Raw genomic sequence first — 19,836 nt, forward strand, 5'->3', positions numbered from 1 at the left:
AATGTAATATTATTTTAAAAATGTCAGTTTAGCCAGGTATGTGAGCACATGCCTATGACCTAAGCATTCAGGAGGTGGAAGCAGGAGGATTAGTATGTAGCAAATTTGAGACCAGCCTCAGCTTGAGATTCTGTCTCCAAACAGCAATTCATGCCCCTCCCTCCCAAATTTAATTTCTGTGTTGAAAATTTTGTACTATGTTATAGCCTAATAGTTCTGTGACTTAGTTTGCTAAAGGCATCCATCACATGATCAAGGGCCACATGAGTTGTGTGTAGTGTGACTTGACGTTGGAGAAAAAAGCATTAGAAGACATTCCTGTTTAAACTGTGGGAAATATAAACATGCTTTTCATTTGCTTTGCAGGTGACACTGTGCTGGTCCACCGCGTTCATAGCTACTTGGAGCGCCATGGGCTCATCAATTTTGGCATCTATAAGAGGATAAAACCCTTACCAAGTAAGGGTTCATCCACCAAATGAACTAAGTGGTTTTTAGTAATATTTTTAGTCCTGTGTTTAGTATTCATGATACTGTGACATTTTACTTTTATTTATAAGGTCCCACTAGTGAAAATATTCCCGATCTCATAAGTTAAATTTAAAATAAGGCAAATCAGCCAAATCAGCCGGGCGGTGGTGGCGCACGCCTTTAATCCCAGCACTAGGGAGGCAGAGGCAGGCGGATCTCTGTGAGTTCGAGATCAGCCTGGTCTACAAGAGCTAGTTCCAGGACAGGCTCCAAAAAAAACCACAGAGAAACCCTGTCTCAAAAAAAACAAAAAACAAACAAAAAAAGGCAAATCTACATTTCCTTGGATTTCCTATTTGAAAAAGTCTTAGGAAAAGATTAATTTCCAATTTTTAAAAATTGGAATTAAAAAGCTGTTAGAAATGTGAGAGGTCCGTTGGGCACGCAGGGGTTTTGAGGCTTTCCTCCTGTGAGTCTTTTCTCTTCCTGAGTATTTGCCCTTTTCATGCTGTTTGAATAATGTCTGCCAGGTGTCTAAGAGACAAAGATTCTGAAAAGAATAGAAGAATTTTTCAGAAAGGAATACTAAGTTAAACAGAAGTAAACTTTTTTTTTTTTTTTTTTTTTTTTTGTTTTTCGAGACAGGGTTTCTCTGTGGCTTTGGAGCCTGTCCTAGAACTAGCTCTGTAGACCAGGCTGGTCTCGAACTCACAGAGATCCGCCTGCCTCTGCCTCCCTAGTGTTGGGATTAAAGGCATGCGCCACCATTGCCCAGCCAGAAGTAAACTCTTAAAGAGAATGGCTCACTAGTACAGTCGTGAGTGGGTGAGCGGACCTTCCAGAGGTTAGACCACAGAATTTAACATTCCGGATTAATACAATTCAAGCTTGTATATTTGGTTATAAGCTTATAGTGTTGAATTATTTTTTACAAGTTTCAGACATTTGTTGTTTTCAGTTTTTGCAGTTTGAAAGTAACTGAATTGTTTAAGACATTATGTTAAGAAACCAGACGTTTTCATGAGGGAGAAAATACAAACTACAACAAAATACTCTAATTTTTTTGTTGTTGTTCTTTTTTCCCCTCCTTTTTAGCTAAAAAGACAGGAAAGGTGATTATTATAGGTTCAGGTGTTTCCGGCTTAGCAGCAGCTCGACAGCTACAAAGTTTTGGAATGGATGTCACACTTCTGGAAGCCAGGGTAAGAGTTAGACTTGGGATTAGAAGCCTGACCTAATGGAAACATGATAAGGAGTACCTGTTGCAAATTAAAGAATTGGACAATTGGGCTGGAGAGATGGCTCAGAGGTTAAGAGCATTGCCTCCTCTTCCAAAGGTCCTGAGTTCAATTCCCAGCAACCACATGGTGGCTCACAACCATCTGTAATGGGGTCTGGTGCCCTCTTCTGGCCTGCGGGCATACAGACAGAATATTGTATACATAATAAATAAATATTTAAAAAAAAAAAAAAGAATTGGACAATTTGTGTTTATCAAAACTGATTTCTGTGGTGTAATAGAGTATCTTTGGATACTGCATAGTGGGTAAAGTTGCACCTGTAGCTTTTACTTACATCATGATTGTTTGGTGCTGGGAATCAAACTCATAGCCTTACACATAGTAGGTAAATAAATATTCTACCTTTGATCTAAGTTTAGGTAGAGAGTATTTTTGACAATAAATCTTCAGAAAATGATCTTTTTTTTTACCATTAGCACTCTGTCTTTTTCTCTGTTTTAAAATTTGTAATTATGTATTTTATGCATGTATCTGTGTGGATGTATGCACATGTGAATGCAGGTTCCTAAGGAATACAGAAGGTGGCATCAAATCTCCTGAATTCAATTACAGTTGGTTTTGAGTAATCCAGTGTGGGTGTTGGGAACTGAACTCAGGTCCTCTACAAGAGCATCCAGTACTCTTAACCATTAAGCTGTCTCCAGCCCCTAAAGTTAGCCTTTCAATTTGAGGAGTTTATAAACTAACTTTTTGTAGACAACAATACCTTTTTGGTGATAAATTATATTGTTTGATAGACAGGGAAAAGGAATTATCTTAGGTAGACACAGTCTTTTAGAACATGGTAAAACTAAGAGCATTGGTTATATTCATTATTATGCCTGCATCTTGAAATGGAAATTAAAGGTAGAAAGGGTTGTTGGCACATCTCTTCAGAAAGCTGTTATGAAAATGGTTTTTATAAATAATTTTTTATATTTTATCTTCCAGTGGCTTAAAGATTTTTATTTAAAAATATTAATGAAACCTTACTTATTAGCAACCTAAACATTTTCAAAATTTTATAAAATCCTTAGAATATTATATATTTTATTCAAAATTGCTTTTCATAAAGTGTAATTTTTTTTTTACTTCTTAAATAGAGGTGGGGAAATAAAAATGCTTTCCCTGATACACTGTTATTTGAAAAATCTTTTAACATCAGAGAACTTTTTTGTGTGTACTCTGTATACTGTGCATTAAAAGTAAAGGAGTGCTTTACAGGCCATATGTAATTGCTCCCACATGGATTATATTTTAATTTGTAAGGTTTTGTTTTGCTTTTTTTGTTGTTGTTGTATTTTTGAAGTTTTCAGAAAGTACTTTGATACTTTCCATAATTTTATCACTATAGCTTAGTAAAGTTTTTCTATTCTCAAAACTTTAATTGCTAGACATAAGCCTAGGCCTGTTTAGGAGTAAAAGCTAAGTTAACAGTTTATGTTCAGTACACATGGTTCCTGGGCATCAGATTGCTTGGGAGAAGACATTTATCAGAGAAGTCATCCAGCAAGAGATCCAGTTACAACAGCCAGTGTACCTGTAGTCCAGACAACTTGGACTTATGTGAGCCCACCAATTTAAAACCAGCCAGTGACTAGTATAAAATGCAAGCAACAGAGCGTGGTGGTAGAAAGTTGATGTTTAGTGTTGGAATTTATAAGCATAGATTTCCACTGCGTGGGCCTTGTGCATTCTGCACAGTTAGAACAGCTGGGCAGGTTGTGTAACCTTCCCGCTGTCAGCCTTATTTGACGTCACTTCTGACATTCATGCTGTTTCCACCTTTCTTTCCCTCACTTCAGGTTATAATTGGTTTGTGTTTTGTGCACATAGTGCTGTTTATTGATAAATAATAACTCAATACATTTCTTATAATTATGGAAAGAGTAAATCCTGGTGTACTGACTTATGTGGTTAAAACAGAGTAAATGACTATGGTCATTTGATTTCTAAAAACAGGACCGTGTAGGCGGACGAGTTGCTACATTTCGAAAAGGAAACTATGTAGCTGATCTTGGAGCCATGGTAGTAACAGGTCTTGGTAAGTAGTTCTAGTTTGATACTGCAATACACAATCTAAGACAGAGAGAGACCTTAAATTTAAACCAGTAGTTAGTTTTATAATATACTGATTATGGTGTCGGGTTAGTTTTCTTCACCAGTAACACACCACAGACAGTGAATCATAATGAAAGAAATTGAGCCAGACTTGGTGGTACCCCTTTAATCCCAGCACTCAGGAAGCAGAGGCCGGTGGATCTCTGTGAGTTTGAGGCCAGCCTGCTCTACAAAGCAAGTTCCAGGACAGTGAGGGCTCTTATACAGAGAAACCCTGTCTCAGAAAACCAGAAACAAAAGAAAGTTTATTTTCCTTATAGTTGTGGTAGGCCAAAGAGACAATGATCTGATAGTCTTCTTGCGATAGCCTTGAGGTACTTTGGGTCACATGACAAGACACAGGGACTTTAGGTTTGTAGGTGCCTTTAGATTTCATCTTCTAAGTCTGGTAAGATTCAGTCAAGGGACTCAAGCTTGTCTATCTTTTTGTTTGTTGTGGTTGGTTTTGGTTTTTTGAGACCTTGTTTCTCTTTGTAATCCAGCTGTCCTGGAACTTACTCTATAGACCAGGCAGGCCTTGAAGTGGGAATTAAACTCCAGGTTGAGTTTTGAGGGGTGAAGTATATTCAACTATAATCTCCTGTTAGTAGGAGGTAAATTGCCTAATATCCATTCTGAAGACTGAGAAATGTAAATTGTACATTTTTCCTTTGATATTGGGTATCTTTTTTTTTTAATTCAAAGAAATTAAGGAGAAAAAGACAAGTGAACAATGTTGTTTGGATCATTTCTAACATGACATTGTTTATAATGGCACAGCATTAGAAACCACTTTAGAAGATTAAATTGCTATACAGTAAAGCATGTATATCCACCAAGAATAATGTAGCTCAATAGCATAACATCATGTTTACACTGTATTCTAAGTTAAAACTTTAATAGAGTGGGTTATAATTTTTTATGTGAAGTCTGTAATGCTATACTCTTAAATCCCAGAAGGATTTGTAATTAAAATGTTAATTTAGAGGATTATGAGTCATTTATTTAACATTTTGGGGTTCCTCTGTGTACTTCTGGCTATCCTGGAACTCATCTTGTAGACTAGGCTGGCCTTGAACTCACAGATTTGCCTGCCTCTGCCCCCCAAGTGCTGGGATTGAAGGTGTGAGCTTTAAAAAAAGAAGTTGTAATTGACACCCTGCGTTTTCAGCTGTTTTACTCATTTATTTTGGTAAAGCTGCTGGGGATCCAGCTGAGTGCCCTGAACATGGGAGAAGACTACAAGCTCTAGTACTGAGCTTGGTCCTTAGCCCTTGCTTATTCTACGGGTGTCTCAGTACATAACCCGAGCAGGACTTGAACACTCTATCCTCCTGCCTCAAAAGTGCCACAGCACTGGCGTAGGCCACTAAGGCTGGATGTACCATTTTTTATTTTGAGTAAAGAAATTTTGACTTTGAAGTTTTTCTTTTCAAGGATAGTCTAAATTTGTTTGAGTTTTCTTCTAGGAGGGAATCCCATGGCTGTTGTCAGCAAACAAGTAAATATGGAACTGGCCAAGATCAAGCAAAAATGCCCACTTTATGAAGCCAATGGACAAGCTGTAAGTTGATGACAAACAGAGCTTTTCAAAATTTCTTTTATTGATTTGGAAATAATTTCAGGGGACTCTGTTACTGAGCATGACGTGAATACACAGACTGAAACAGTTGGCATTTTCCTGGCTGTTTTCTTAATTCTGAGCTATAGAGGAAGGGATGATGTGCAGACTTACATGTCTGCTTCGGCATTGTCTATAAGTGTTTACTGAAGATTGGCCCTGGCTACTTGTTTCAAGAGACTGTGGAGTTAAACCTAACTCTTCATACTTTTGTTCTGTGCCTCCATTGTGTGCTTCAGCTCTGTGTGCTCTGTCGCCTCACTGTGTGTGTACAGTTAGACAGGGGCTTCTGACAGAGCAGTGAGCAGCCAGATGGTGAGAATTGCCCAGAAGTAGAGGGTAGTTAAGGCCTAGGAACTTCTTGTCCTTGGTGTGAGAGTATCAGGAACCTGGTGATTGGTCTGAGAAGTGTCAGTGGGTAAGCCATGGTCAGGCAGGCTTAGGCTGCTCTGACAGTTCTGATTTTGCAGGCATGAGTAAAATTCAAAAGTTTGTGTTTAGCAGAAGTTTGACCAACTCCCCTGTCAGGATAACAGTCCATTGTCTGAGAGAGACTGTAAGTAAGCATACTGTTAACTTTGTATTTTGAGGAAGAAAAGTTTGCTATATATTGCATATGTCATGGTTTAGTTATTGTTACCACAGGTAAGACTCTCTACTCTCTGAGGTTTTTGTGATGATCTCAAGGAATATCCTTATTTATCCTAGGTACCTTGGGTTTTTATGGCTTGATGTTCAGGAAATGCTTTGGGTCAGATCCACCAAAATGTCCATATTTCTTTCCAGAGCTTAGGAGAAACACCTAAAAAATAAGCAGAGTAGAATGAGAGGTGGGATGTGGTAGAGGCTAATTTACTTGATATAAAATTGAGAACTGTTCTCTACTTCATTCTAATGTTACTTTTTTGGAAGTAACTCCCCTCTCTAATTTTTATTATGGAAATTAAATTAAAAATATTACAAAAGAAGAATACTATAATGAACTCCCATTTTCCAGTTTGTTTAATTTGTCCTGTTTCTGCTTTGGAGAAAGAGGATCTGAAGAATCTATTACCAGAAGCCTATCAGCAACACTAGGTTGAGGCAGATTTGCTGAGGGTTGGGTAGAACCAGCTCCTCCAGAAAGGTGTGTGGGAGTGGCTGGGGCAGTGTGAAAGGGGAGGGAACACGTTTACATTGGGGCTGAGGAAGGTGAGTAGGTGCCAAGGTTTCTGAGAGAAGGATGAGCTCATCCTGGTGAGGCAAGAAGACAAGTTCCACTGTCGGGCTGCCTTGCTGTAGAGGTGCTGGGAGGAGAGTGTGGAGCAGGAAGTGACAGGATGAGATAGGTGTTTGAGGGCAGTAGCAGGAAAGAGCCTGGCTGGGGTCAGGAAACAAAGCAGCATTAGTACAGAGATACCCGGAGAAGTGCTTTAGTGTTAGACAAGCTTTTTTGTGACTGGCTCCCGAGCCTTCTACTTGAGCCACCAAGTACTGAGACAACAGCACAGATTAGCTGACATTTTTGTTTGCTATGTTTGGGATGCGACCCAGGCCCTCAGGCTTGTAGCAGTTGCTCTGTCATTGACCCTTAGTGCTCAGTGCTCTGCCTTTTGTGAGTTTGTTTGTTACTGGCACTTGATTTTTATGTAACACATGGTTTTTAAACCTGTGTTCTAAAATAGAATACCTACTAGCAAGTTCTCCCCAAGCCTGGTCACCAATCTCTCCTGTCACAGTAGAGGATAAGATAAGCAGCTTGCATAAGGGCACAAGTGTGTGCTGCCGTCTTATAGAAGGTTGCTTATTATGTTCCAACTTCAGCTCCCTATCTGAGAACCAGCCTTTTTGGTGAGCATTTGATAGTTTAAACAAGAGAGATGGGAGTTTTTTTGGACCCAATTTTTTTTTTTAAGATTTTTTTATTTTATGTGTAGGGGTGTTTGCCTGTATGTATATCTATGCACACAGTGTGTTTCTGTTGCCCATGGAGGTCAGAAGAGGGTGTTGGATCCCCTCTTACTGTAATTACAGATGGTTGTGAACTATCACCTGGGTTCTTCACAAAGAAAGCAACAAGTGCTCTTAACTTCTGAGCCATCTCTCCAGCCCAGGGTGTGTTTTTGTATTTGGTGCTATACCCAAGTGATGATTCTTTAGGCATTTTAGTTTTGGAAAGAGTTCTTCATAGCTTTTCTTCCTTTTGCCTTATAGAAGAAGCCGGGTTAATGTCTCTTTTCTGACCAGTGGTATATAGTTCAGCGAGAATGTGGAACTGTTGACTTGTAGACTAGCTTTTCACTTAAAGGGCAGATACAGGGAGCCTTGTTTATATGCTTATAAATACAAATGATGCTTTGTGGTTTTAGAATTATAAAGAATTAAGTGGTCAATACCTGAGAAGCAGTTTGTTGCTTGGAGTTCTAGCTCAGATCCCCATGCTTGTTCTGTACACCTGACTGATTTCTCAGGAAGATAGACGGGGCAGGGCAAGGGTGTGCAGCACCATGATGGCCTGTGTGATTATTTCTGCTTTAAAATAGCTCCCTTGGGCTGTGAGTGACAGCACACACCTTTAATCCTGGCACTCAGAGCCAGGTAGATCTATGCGTTCAAGCCAGGTTTACGTAGCAAGTTTCAGGACAGACAAGGCTACATAATAGAAAGACCCTGTCTCAAAACAAAACAAAAACCTAAAATAGTTTTCCTCAGAGCCAGCAAGGCCCACCTAGAGTAGAGATTACTCAGCCATTGAGATTCCTAGATTTTAAGAAATCCCATTTCTTAAAAATGAGATTCTATGTTCTTTGTGTACAACTTCAATCAAAATTGGCCAAGCACAGTGTCAGTCCTGTAATTCCAGCTGCTTCAGAGGCTGAGACAGAAAGATCCTAAGTTCAAGACCAGTCTAGGCAATTGAAGTAGATCCTGTCTCAAAATAAAAAGACAGGGATGTATTTAGCCCAATGGTCTAGGGTTCAGTCCTTAGTACCACAAAGGAGGGTAACAATTTGATGGTTCTGTTGCTAGTACATAGAGACTAATTCTACCATGTTCTATAAGGAAGGAGATACTCAAAGTTATGGATATCACCGGACATGGTGGCACATGCCTTTAATCACAGCACTTAAGGGGCAGATTCAGGTGGAACTTTGTGAGTTTAAGTCCAGCCTGCCTGGTGTACAGAACAAGTTCCAGGACTGCAAAGAGAAACTCTATCTTGAAAAAACAAAATTTACGAGAGAGAGGTGGGGGGGAGGAGGGCGTTATGGATATCACAGGCAGTGTTTGCTTAAGGACACAGCTCCATACCCAGCCACTTTTTGCTATAAGAAGAAAAAGTAATAGGTGGTGTTTGTTACTATTTATTTTTTGTATCTGTGTGTGTACATGTCTGGGTGTGAGTGTACATAAGAGGTTGGTGTTGTCTCCCACTCTCACTCTCCACCTTATTTTTGAGACAGGATCTCTCCCGGAACCTGGAGCTCACTGACTGAGCTGTTTTGGCTGGCCAGCAAGCCCTAGGGATTGTCCTGTCTCTGCCTCCCCTGAACTGGATTATGTTTTTATGTGAATTCTGGGACTCTGAACTCAGGTCCTCCATTTGTGTGACAGGCACTTTGCAAACTTAAGCAGCTTATCTCCCTAGCACCTGTTAAACTATTAACACATAATGACAATGATCTCTAAGCTAGCTCACTATTCTCTGTGGTCCTACATGGGCAGCTAGACTGTTGAGCTTCTGTGTTTGCCTTGACAGTGAAAATTTTAATTGTTGGATATATAAAATACAGCATTTGTAATTGGCTTTTTGACAATGAGTTCAATATCTTAATGCATTACAAACACATTTGGGTTTTCCCTGAGCAATACTGGTTTGCCAGTGGACACGTATGCTGTTTACCATCTTCCATATACTCATTTCCAGTTGAAATGTTAAAATTAATGGAGAACAGCCCGACTTCAGCACTTCCCCCTGGTTGCACTGGCAACATTAGCATCACTGTAATTGCTCACCTGGGCAGAAATGGATGGGCCTGGTTGCTGGCTGCCTCACATAATCTCATAGCTGAGCTTTGGGTCTAAGTGGGTACTGGGCATACAGTCTTGTCATCCGGTGTCAGTCAGATGTGGCAGTACTCCTTTGGTTTGAGTTTTATTTGTTTGATTTTGTTGTTACTGTTCTGTGTTTTCTGTTCTTTGAGTTTTGTTTTTGTTAATCGCTGCTTTTTCACCACCACACCTCCTGCTTTTTTTAAATTACCCCACCCCCTGGCCATTTCTATGCCTTGACTTTCCCATTTTGGTCTCTGTACAGTCTGTTCCTTATTTCTCCAGCGGTTGCAGCTTCTAAGCTAACAGAATGCTTCTGTCATGCTGTGTGTTTAAAGCCTTGATTTTACTGCTGTCATACAAAACTAAACTTGACGTGGCTGTTGGGCTGTTATTTACAGTTTATTTCTCCCTCTGCTGCACTGGTTAAAAGGACACTGTCAAGGTATTTTTTCATAATTTTTCAAATCATTTTCTTCACTGTTTACAGTAACCCATTAAAAGCTTAACACTTAAATCTTTTCCTTTCAATGATCCATCACACATTCACACTGGTTTGTTGTTGTAGAGTTGCGCCTATATGTTGGGATGGTGCTGTTTGAGTTTTTGTCATTGAAAGCGCATGTAAAACATCAGTTTTTTTTTTTGTGGGGAGTGTGGGTGGGAAAGGGGGAAGTGTGATGAATGAAGCAGGCTGCTCAGAAATATAGAGGGAAGAAACAAAAGGTCAATTTGGTCCCTCTAACCTTGACAGTGTCCCTTTAAATATTTCTCTACCACCACCCTAGACCCAGTTACTGAACCTGAGTGCTGGGTATCTCTCAGTATGAACTTTCTTATGTGACTGTCACCCTAACTGCAAAGATTAAAGCTTGTCTGAAGCAAGCCATCCAGTTGGCACTAGAAGAGCTTTAATCTGTCCCATTTACGTTCTCGTGTTTTGGCACATTCCGCCCCATAGTAGAGGCATATGTGGTCTAGTCTCTCTTGCTTGAGCATCCTCTTGTGAGGCATTTTTAGAAACCTGCATAGAAACTTCCAGGAAAAGCCGTCTTGCAGTTGACATTGCACAGCTATGTAGAGTTTGTATTGAAGTGTGATTGTCTCCTCTTTTGGAAGGAGAGCTAACTGTAGAGTACTAGAACCATCTTCTGTAGCACATTGCAGTGGGAATAGCAAGTTCCTGGGCAGGACTTCATTTTGAGTTACTCTGTACATGGCCATCACATCTCTGAGAAAAAGTAACTGATGAGAATGTGAATGAAATTCATGGCAAGAAGGTTTCTGAACAGCTCTAATAGGTGTAGTCAGAGCAAGCAGAACCATCACCAAGAGCTCTTCTTTCACTGTGGAAATGGGTCGACCAGATAACTCTGATCACCAGCCCCTGCAACTACAGTAATGCATGTGACACCAAGCATCTAAAGTCTGGTTCTCTCTGCCTTATTTCTCTACACAGATTACTGGAGTTTAGATTTCTTTTAGGCTGGAAGTAGTTAATTCTCTGTGAGAAGAGCCTCCACTGTCCTTGAGGCATTAAGCATGACTGATTGTCACTTGTATCTATTGTGTTCACGGATCCAAAGCAGGCTGCTTCGGCCCTCTTCCCTTTCTCTTTTAGTAAAAGTTATCCTGTTTTGACAGGTCATCTTTGCCACACCAGTGGCCAATCTCGTGGGGTTACCTGTGAAGGGGTATTGTCTAGTGCTTCCCTCCTCCGTGTACTTGCAAGTGCAAAGTGGAAATGTTTGCACTGAAAGTGGCCTCTTACATGGTGATCTTGTCAGTAGCCACTTCCTACCAAACTCCTCAGGCGTGGTGTTTACTGGAGCTTGTTTTAGTGCTTTGTTTTCTCGTCCCTACTTTAGGTTGATTGCAAAGTCTGTATTTTAAATCCCTTTTTCCAACTCGTGCCCAACCCTGGCAAAAGATGCTTATCTTAGACATGCTTTGTTGTTTCTCACTTGTTGCCGTGAATCCAGCAGTGGGACTGAAGTGCAGATAGAATACTTTGAGCAAAGCTGAGATACAACAGAGGAATGATGAACTGATGCTCTCAGTAGACCGCACAGAATAGTCTAGGTCAGCGGGAGGACTGCGTCGGAGTTGCTCCCTTCCTCTACCACAGCAACTTCCGGTAACTCAGTTATTCCTAGTCTGAGAGCTTTGACATTCAACTCTGAAGATGAGAATCCATTATTACTATGTAAAAGAGTAAGGTGCTCATGTGTTATTGTTAATGCCATGAATTTGACTTCTCCGTTTCCTACTGTCCCTTGAAATTCTTTCATCTTTGAACAAAACAGATAACTTGAGCCTCTTCTTCTCATTTGGCTCTTATTTTGGAAGGTCTTCAGGTGTATGATCATAGTCTTTGTCCTCTGGGACTTTTCTAGTGTGTCCTTGCATGTCAGCCCAGCGCAGTGTGCCTGTGCTTCATGGAACTGCAGCTAGTGCCAGTGCAGGTCTTGTGGCTGTTACTATAGGTTGAGTCCTTGCTCTGAGGGAACAAGTGGGAGAGAGGGAAACAGGCCTGAAACATTTCATATCTCATTTAAATGGATTTAACCACTTCATAGAAAAAGTCAAACCATTGTCCTCAAAGGTTTTCCTTTGAAATACATATTTTGGCCTCTTAAACTGTAGAACATTTTTGTGTGTTCATGAATGACTGGGAGTAGTTTGATAAGGACCAACTCTGCTATACTTCATATTTTCAGGTTCCAAAAGAGAAAGATGAAATGGTAGAACAAGAATTTAACCGGTTGCTAGAAGCCACTTCTTACCTTAGTCACCAGCTAGACTTCAACGTCCTCAATAATAAACCTGTATCCCTTGGCCAGGCATTGGAGGTTGTCATTCAGTAAGTATTTAGAAACTGTTTATCATACTGTGAATTCCATTTTACAGATTGCTGTTTATTCTTTAAGTTTTTAATAAGTCTTATTTGAGCTAATTTTTACATATATTCATATGAATGTTTAAATTCCAAAGTCAGAGTTGGAGAGATGGCTTAGTGGTTAAGAGCACTGGCTGCTCCTTCAAACCATCTGGGTTCGGTTCCTAGCACCCATGTGGCAGCTCATAACAGTCTGTCACTCTAGTACCAGAGGATATGACACTCCCTTGCTTCCTGCCTCTGCAGGTACATGAAACACTCACAAAATAAAAATAAATTTTAAAAAATAAAATGAATCCCGAAATAAAACATTTAAAAATTTTAAAATAATTATAGAATCCCCAAAACCAGTTTCAGGTCTAAAATGCATGTTGTTTATCTTATAGGTCAGGAAACCAATAACCAGCTAACGCTCTTGTCTGATAATAGACAGCGGGCTTTGGTCCTTGGGTGTTTGGCTGGGCGCATGTTTTGTGCTATAGAGACAACTTGCGTTGTCTTTACAGGCTACAGGAGAAGCATGTCAAAGATGAACAGATTGAACACTGGAAGAAGATAGTGAAAACCCAGGAGGAGTTGAAAGAGCTTCTTAATAAGGTAGAGCTCTGCATTCATGGTTCCTACAGCCCAAAAGGTGAAAACAAGGGCACTCCTTCCACTTAGGAATGTTAAAGGCCTTTCTGGAGTTTTTCTCCATGGAGAAGCATGGCCCAGCTGTCCCCCATACATACCTTTCCTAACTACAGTTGGTTGTCAACACTTCTACTGAGGTCTGCAGTTAGAGCAAGATCAACTATACTGGAACCAAGTACCCATTGATGAAGAAGTCGTCAGCTCATTCATTGTCATAATTATTTCTTTCGAAATGCCAACATTTCCACTTACATTCCCTAACTGAGGTTTCTGTCATCACTTTCTGAGTTCCAGGTTCCAGATAATTCAGATACAGTCGTAGTTTTCTTATCCTACCAACTGCAAAAGATGTCAGCTTAGGGAGAAATGATTCCTGTCACACTAGGAGTTCCAGCCCACCTCTGTATGGACTGTGGCAAGGATTGAAGAGTGGTTGAGAATTGAGAGTTAGCAGACATCTGTGGACCAGACTTCAACAACCTGTTGGTACCTGAAAAAAACTAACATTAGGAATGAATCACATAAAGTTCTTTGTGTGATGATTTGACCTTTACATGTTTAAAAGAAGGGAATAGGGGGCTGGAGTGGTGGCTCAGTGGTTAAAAGCACTGACTGGTCTTCCAGAGAACCCAGGTTCAATTCCCAGCACCCGTGTGGCAGCTCAAGACTGTTAGTAACTCCAGTTACAGGGGTTCTAATGCCTTCACATAGATATACATGCAGGCAGACACCAGAGCACATAAAATAAAAGTAAACTTAGAAGAGGAACAAAGCTGGGCATAGTGGTGAACCTATGCTATTTCAACACCTAGGAGGCTAAGGCAAGAGGGATTGTGAGTTTAAGCCGTGGGCTACATAGTGAGTTCTTGTCTCCAAAACAAAACAATGACAACTGTTTTCCCAAAATAAACTTAAATTGATGGTAGGTTGTTTTAGTATTTTTTTCTTAAGTGGAATACTCTTTTTCCCTCTCTGTTCTTTTGTAAGGCAGGAATCTTAGTTATCTGATAGTGTTGTGGAAACCTCTGTTAAACTTTTTCCCTACAAATAGCATGATACAGAACGAGGTATTCAGAAATTCCAAGGATCTTTTATAACATTGTATAGGGAGAGCCAATACCAAGGGCATGTGTTTTTTGGAAATAGATTACACTGCTATCTAACCTGAAAAAAATTGTCTACCTATCTATCTATGAGACAGATTTCTCTGTAGCTCTGGCTGACCTGGGAACTCTATAAACTAGGCTCACCTTGAACTCACAGAAATCTGCCTCCCAAGTGCTGGGATTAAAGGTGTGTGCCACCACCGACTGGCTAGTATGAAAATTTTTTACTTTTCCATCTTAGATGGTAAATTTGAAGGAGAAAATAAAAGAACTCCATCAACAATACAAAGAAGCATCGGAAGTGAAGCCGCCCAGAGATATTACAGCAGAGTTCTTAGTGAAAAGCAAGCACAGGGACCTGACTGCCCTCTGCAAGGTCAGTGCCACTATGCCCTGAAAAGAAGTGTAGAGCTGGTAACACCGAGAAAAGACAAAGCTGTAGTCCATGGCAGTGTGCTATGTAGAAGATGGTTAGGTACCTAAAGAGCCATGGCGAGTTAATTCCTCAGTATGGGGTGAGATTGCTATTTCCTTCACAGTTGTTATCCTGACATGTGGAGTTGGTTTCATATCTCACACAGTGTCCCCAGCACCTTGACCTTTGTAGTCACCTCATCTACAGTGTGGTATTGGTGATAAGTAGCTTGGAGAATCCTTGTGAGACTTAAACTGTTTGTAAGGAATCCCACACCAGGGCCACGAGAGGAGCTGACAGCATGGTAGCTTCTGCGATTTTGCTTGCCTGTTGGGAGGGAGCACTCCAGTGTGTTTACCATTTCCCTCCTGCCCCATTTTATCCCAGATTCATAGCTTGTTTCCAGGATTAAAAACAACATCAAAACCCCTGAGGTTTGACCCAGCTTTCAGCTGAATCAGTCACACCTTATATATGTGGTCTGAGCAGGAAATGCATCACATATAAACAAGGTAAATATGTGACCCTGAGGCTAAATCACATTTGTTTGCTTGCTTATTTATTTCTGTTAGGAATATGATGAATTAGCTGAAACACAAGGAAAGCTAGAGGAAAAACTTCAAGAATTGGAAGCAAATCCCCCAAGGTAAGGAAAGGAAACCAGACATGAAGAACGACAGCTTCTCTCTCTCTCTCTCTCTCTCTCTCTCTCTCTCTCTCTCTCATGTTCATTTTGGAAGTAAGGTGACAAAACAATTGAGGTTTTACTAACGGGTGTTTGATGTGATGAAGGGAACATGTGTACGGATACGGGGCTGTGGTTGGGCTTGTGTCAAGATGCCTCTGTCTAAAATTAACCCTTCTCTACAAAACCTGGTATTGAGATAAAGCTTTCCTGGATGGAAATTGTCTTTGGGTGTGATTTTAAGAAAAGTTAACTATTTTACACTCAAAAGATTCAGGAGACTAGAACTTTATTTCTACTGGGGTTCAGGCAGTGCTGACATGCTCTCTGAGCATCAGGGACAGAGCAGTTAGTAATACAGGGGAGAGCCTATTCGGTGACTTACATATAAGGCATAGTCCCAGTCCCCAGCTTAGAGTCCAGATTGGCTGAGACCATCCACGTGAACTCATGGAGACTAGCAGAGATGTCTTTTTAAAACTCTGCTCCCTTATTTTTTCAGTGATGTATATCTCTCATCAAGAGACAGACAGATACTTGACTGGCATTTTGCAAATCTTGAATTTGCCAACGCCACACCTCTCTCTACCCTCTCTCTTAAACATTGGGATCAGGTAAGAGCTCTTGATCATTTATTGAGTTGCACATATTTAAGGACTAGTATGTGTGTGTGTGTGTGTTCTCGTAGACAGCTTCAGTAGGAATCAGTATTTGCTTATAGTGAAATCCACATATCTTGAGCAAGCAGCTTGATTTGCCAAGCTTGCTTTGTCATAATCTACCACCATAGTTAGGATATAGAACATTTTAGCATGGAATTGTAGTCCACTCCTGTCATCCCAGTGCTTTAGAGGCTAGGCCAGAAAAATTAATAAGTTCAAGGTCAGCATGGCCTACACAGTGAGGGCTTAGTCTTTAAGAAACCAAAACAAAAGATACATTCCTCATCCTGAAAAGTTTTCTTCTGCCCTTTTGCACATAATCCCTCCTCCCAATCCTGCTTCAGCTTGTTCTGTGGTTTCAGTGTATGTTGTCTTTGTGTGGTTGACTCGACTTGAGGTAGTGTATCTCTTTTTTTTTTTTTTTTATTACAATTCCATTGTAGAGATAATCACAGATTGTTAAATCATCACTGGTACACTGATGGGGTTATGTGTTATGTTTGTCTTTGGGGTACTATTAGTGAAGGTGCTCTTAATATTAAGAGTGAGCTGGGTGGTGGTGGCACACGCCTTTAATCCCAGCACTAGGGAGTCAGGCCAATCTCTGTGAGTTTGAGGCTAGCCTGGCTACAAAGTGAGTTCCAGGACAGCCAGGGCTACACAGAGTAATAGAAACCCTGTCTTGAAAAACTGGAAAGAAGAAAGGAAAAAAAAGGTAAATGGATCTGCTTTTGTGCTTTCTGGTTGTCTGTGTCTCTGTGGATGGTCTGGACTTGGTAATAGAGTATTGTGCTAATAATTATCTAGGAATGATTAAAAACTTCTTCTTGGAGATTAAAAACAGATCAGTCAGTAGTTTTTACTTAAGCTTAGTAACTGTTTAGTTGTGGTCTTAAAACACTGGGGCTGGAGAGGTGGCTCAGCAGTTAAGAGCACAGCTGCTCTTACAGAGGACCTGGGGTTTGATTGTTAGCACTCACGTGGAAGGTGTGGGTCACTCTGGTCCCAGGGTATCCAACACCCTCTTCTGGCTTCTGCAGACACTACATGTGTATGGCACATAAGCTACATGTAGGTAACACCCATGTGCATAAAAACTTTTAAAATTGACTAGTCTACAAGCTTGTGCTCTTCAACACTATCATATAGAATTCAGTACAAATGACGTAGCGTAAATTTTATTTTAAAAATGTGGTAATAGACCTTTTTTTTTGTCCTTGTTAGGATGATGACTTTGAGTTTACTGGCAGTCACCTGACAGTAAGGAATGGCTACTCATGTGTGCCTGTGGCTTTAGCTGAAGGCTTGGACATTAAACTGAACACAGCAGTGCGACAAGTTCGCTACACAGCCTCAGGTATGTGTCTGGGCTGTAGGAAGATAGAGAGAGCACTTTTCCCGGAAACAAGACTAGTTCTTTAAAACTTTTTTTTTTTTTTTTTTTTTTTTTTTTGTAACTTGATTGCATGGTCCATGAATGTAAACTTTGGTAAATAAGGTGGTAAAGTAACAGAAACTGCAATATTGTCTTCATTCCATCTCTCCAGAAAGTGGGCCTGGATTAGCTATCATACTTAAGACATGCCATACATATTCTCAGAGAATTCATAATTATATTTACAATGACTTGATCAGAAAAGATAGATGTATATATAGGTGTTCATATAAAAACATACTAGGGCTAATCTGCCACCCCATTCTTTTGTGGAGTGTATTCTGTTTTTATTCTCATTGTTAATAAGTTTGTATTACTATTTAAAAATCAACATTAGGTAAAATAATAGTGACATAATTCTGATGTTAACTTAGAGGTCAAGCTAAGTATTACAATGTCTCCAGTGTGAGGTTTTATGCCACAGTCTTCAAGTCATCACCCTTAGTGAGCAGGTGACCACTTTAGTTCAGTATATTGCTAGTGTAGGATGGGGCCATCAAGATTTTCTTATTGGGCTGGAGAGATGGCTCAGAGGTTAATAGCACTGCCTGTTCTTCCAAAGGTCCGGAGTTCAATTCCCGGCAACCACATGGTGGCTCACAACCATCTGTAATGAGGTCTGGTGCCCTCTTCTGGCCTGCAGGCATACCACAGACAGAACATTGTATACATAATAAATAAATAAATATTAAAAAAAAAAGATTTTCTTATTGACTGAGGGTTTAAATCCTGGCAGCCTTAGCCTCACTTGTTTTCTTGTCTGAAAAATTAAAGAGCATGCTAATCCTGTTGGCCTCCATAATTGGTTCCCTCATCGAGTCCATCCTCATCACCAGTAAAGTTTCCTACTTTCCCTAGGATGTGAAGTGATTGCTGTCAATACGCGCTCCACAAGTCAAACCTTTATCTATAAGTGTGATGCGGTTCTCTGTACCCTTCCCCTGGGAGTGCTGAAGCAGCAGCCACCAGCTGTTCAGTTTGTGCCACCTCTTCCGGAGTGGAAAACATCCGCAGTCCAAAGGATGGGGTTCGGCAACCTCAACAAGGTGATGTGCTCTCCCCTTTCTGTCAGTGTTCAACAGCATCAGTGAGGAATGGGGTCGGCATATAGCCGTGTTTGCCTGTATCCTCAGCTGTGATTCCAGGCCAGAAGCCTGGTAGTTCATATAACTCACTACCTGGTTCTGTAATATAGCATTCAGGTACTTATTCTTGTTATAAACCTGCTGAAGGTCACAAATCCATCAGAACTAATGTAATGGGGATTTCGCTTTGGCACTGAAAGTGGATTAGAGATGGCTCAGTGGTTAAGGGCACTGGCTGCTCTTCCAGAGGTCCTGAGTTCGATTCCCAGCAACCACATGGTGGCTGACAACCATCTGTACTGAGATCTGGCGCCCTCCTCTGGTGTGCGGGCATACGTGGAGGCAGAATGTTGTATACTTAATAAATAAATATGTCTATAAAAAGAAAAAATGAAAGTGGATTAGGAGTGGTTAATAAGTCTAAGAATGATCTGAAAGGTCACAGCGATGCTTACAGAACGCCATCTCTCTGAGGCTAGCTCATATGCTTCCTTTCTGTGGTAGGTGGTGTTGTGTTTTGACCGGGTGTTCTGGGATCCAAGCGTCAATTTGTTCGGGCATGTTGGCAGTACGACTGCTAGCAGGGGCGAGCTCTTCCTTTTCTGGAACCTGTATAAAGGTAACTGTTTGCTAGTGGGTTGTTTTCTTATATTACTCTTTTATAGAAACAGAATTAGGAATATTGGAAGGTGGTTTTTTTTTTTTAATTTTTATGTGCATTGGTGTGAAAGTGTCCAGTCCCCTGGAATTGGAGTCACAGACAGTTGTGAGGGGCCATGTGGGTGCAGGGAATTGAACCTAGGTCCTCTGCAAGAGCAGCCAGTGCTCTTAACCACTGAGCCATCTCTCTCCAGCCCCAGGAGTTTTCTTATATATATGCCTTATTTTTTTTTCCTTAACTGAAATTAAAAAAAAAAAATTCCTTCAAAGTGTTTTGAAGAAAACATGTAAAAATGAAGAAGCATCACACCCAAAAGCACAGGCCAGGGGATGTATTCTTTATTCTGAGACTGTTAGATCCAGTTAGCCCTCAACCTTAGATTACTTCCTTAAAATGTGTTTGTTTCTATCTCCCATACTATTACTTTATAATCAGTTAACTAAAGCACTAAGTAAGTGTATTTAATTCCCAGTGAAGAACAAACAGGTAGTTCCCGTGCAGCAAGCAGTTGTGCATGTTTCTGACCCAGGGTCATTCTGTACTTTTGATACAAAGGCAGTCCTGCACTGAGGTGGTGCTATGTTTTTCCCCCCATTCTATCCAGGCTGTCTGGTTCTGACAGCACCAGCCTAATGGTATTCCTCTCTGCCCCAGCATTCTTTATCCACCACCTATGTATGACCTTGTCCAGGCCACTATTACCTCCCATAGCTGTTGCTAATGATTACTGATATTCCCTATTTTTTGCTTT

At 40.6% G+C, this 19,836-nt stretch overlaps 1 protein-coding gene across 2 annotated transcripts in view; it reads left to right on the forward strand.

Moving 5' to 3' along the window:
* Kdm1a (lysine demethylase 1A) overlaps window positions 1–19,836 on the forward strand; it is a 60,621-nt gene that overhangs the window by 38,137 nt on the left and 2,648 nt on the right. For both annotated transcript variants that reach the window (XM_050150922.1, XM_050150932.1), the window contains 12 exons: window positions 367–459; window positions 1,567–1,673; window positions 3,714–3,795; window positions 5,321–5,415; window positions 12,225–12,367; window positions 12,910–13,000; window positions 14,384–14,518; window positions 15,130–15,203; window positions 15,745–15,856; window positions 17,129–17,261; window positions 18,198–18,385; window positions 18,929–19,043. In XM_050150922.1, the coding sequence (XP_050006879.1) occupies window positions 367–459; window positions 1,567–1,673; window positions 3,714–3,795; window positions 5,321–5,415; window positions 12,225–12,367; window positions 12,910–13,000; window positions 14,384–14,518; window positions 15,130–15,203; window positions 15,745–15,856; window positions 17,129–17,261; window positions 18,198–18,385; window positions 18,929–19,043 (1,368 nt within the window). The remainder of the gene's footprint in view (window positions 1–366; window positions 460–1,566; window positions 1,674–3,713; window positions 3,796–5,320; window positions 5,416–12,224; window positions 12,368–12,909; window positions 13,001–14,383; window positions 14,519–15,129; window positions 15,204–15,744; window positions 15,857–17,128; window positions 17,262–18,197; window positions 18,386–18,928; window positions 19,044–19,836) is intronic.

This window comes from Alexandromys fortis, unplaced genomic scaffold (genome assembly GCF_014885135.2).
Source record: "Alexandromys fortis isolate MF-2015 unplaced genomic scaffold, M_Fortis_MF-2015_v1.1 scaffold_26, whole genome shotgun sequence".
Classification (NCBI taxonomy): Eukaryota; Metazoa; Chordata; class Mammalia; order Rodentia; family Cricetidae; genus Alexandromys; species Alexandromys fortis.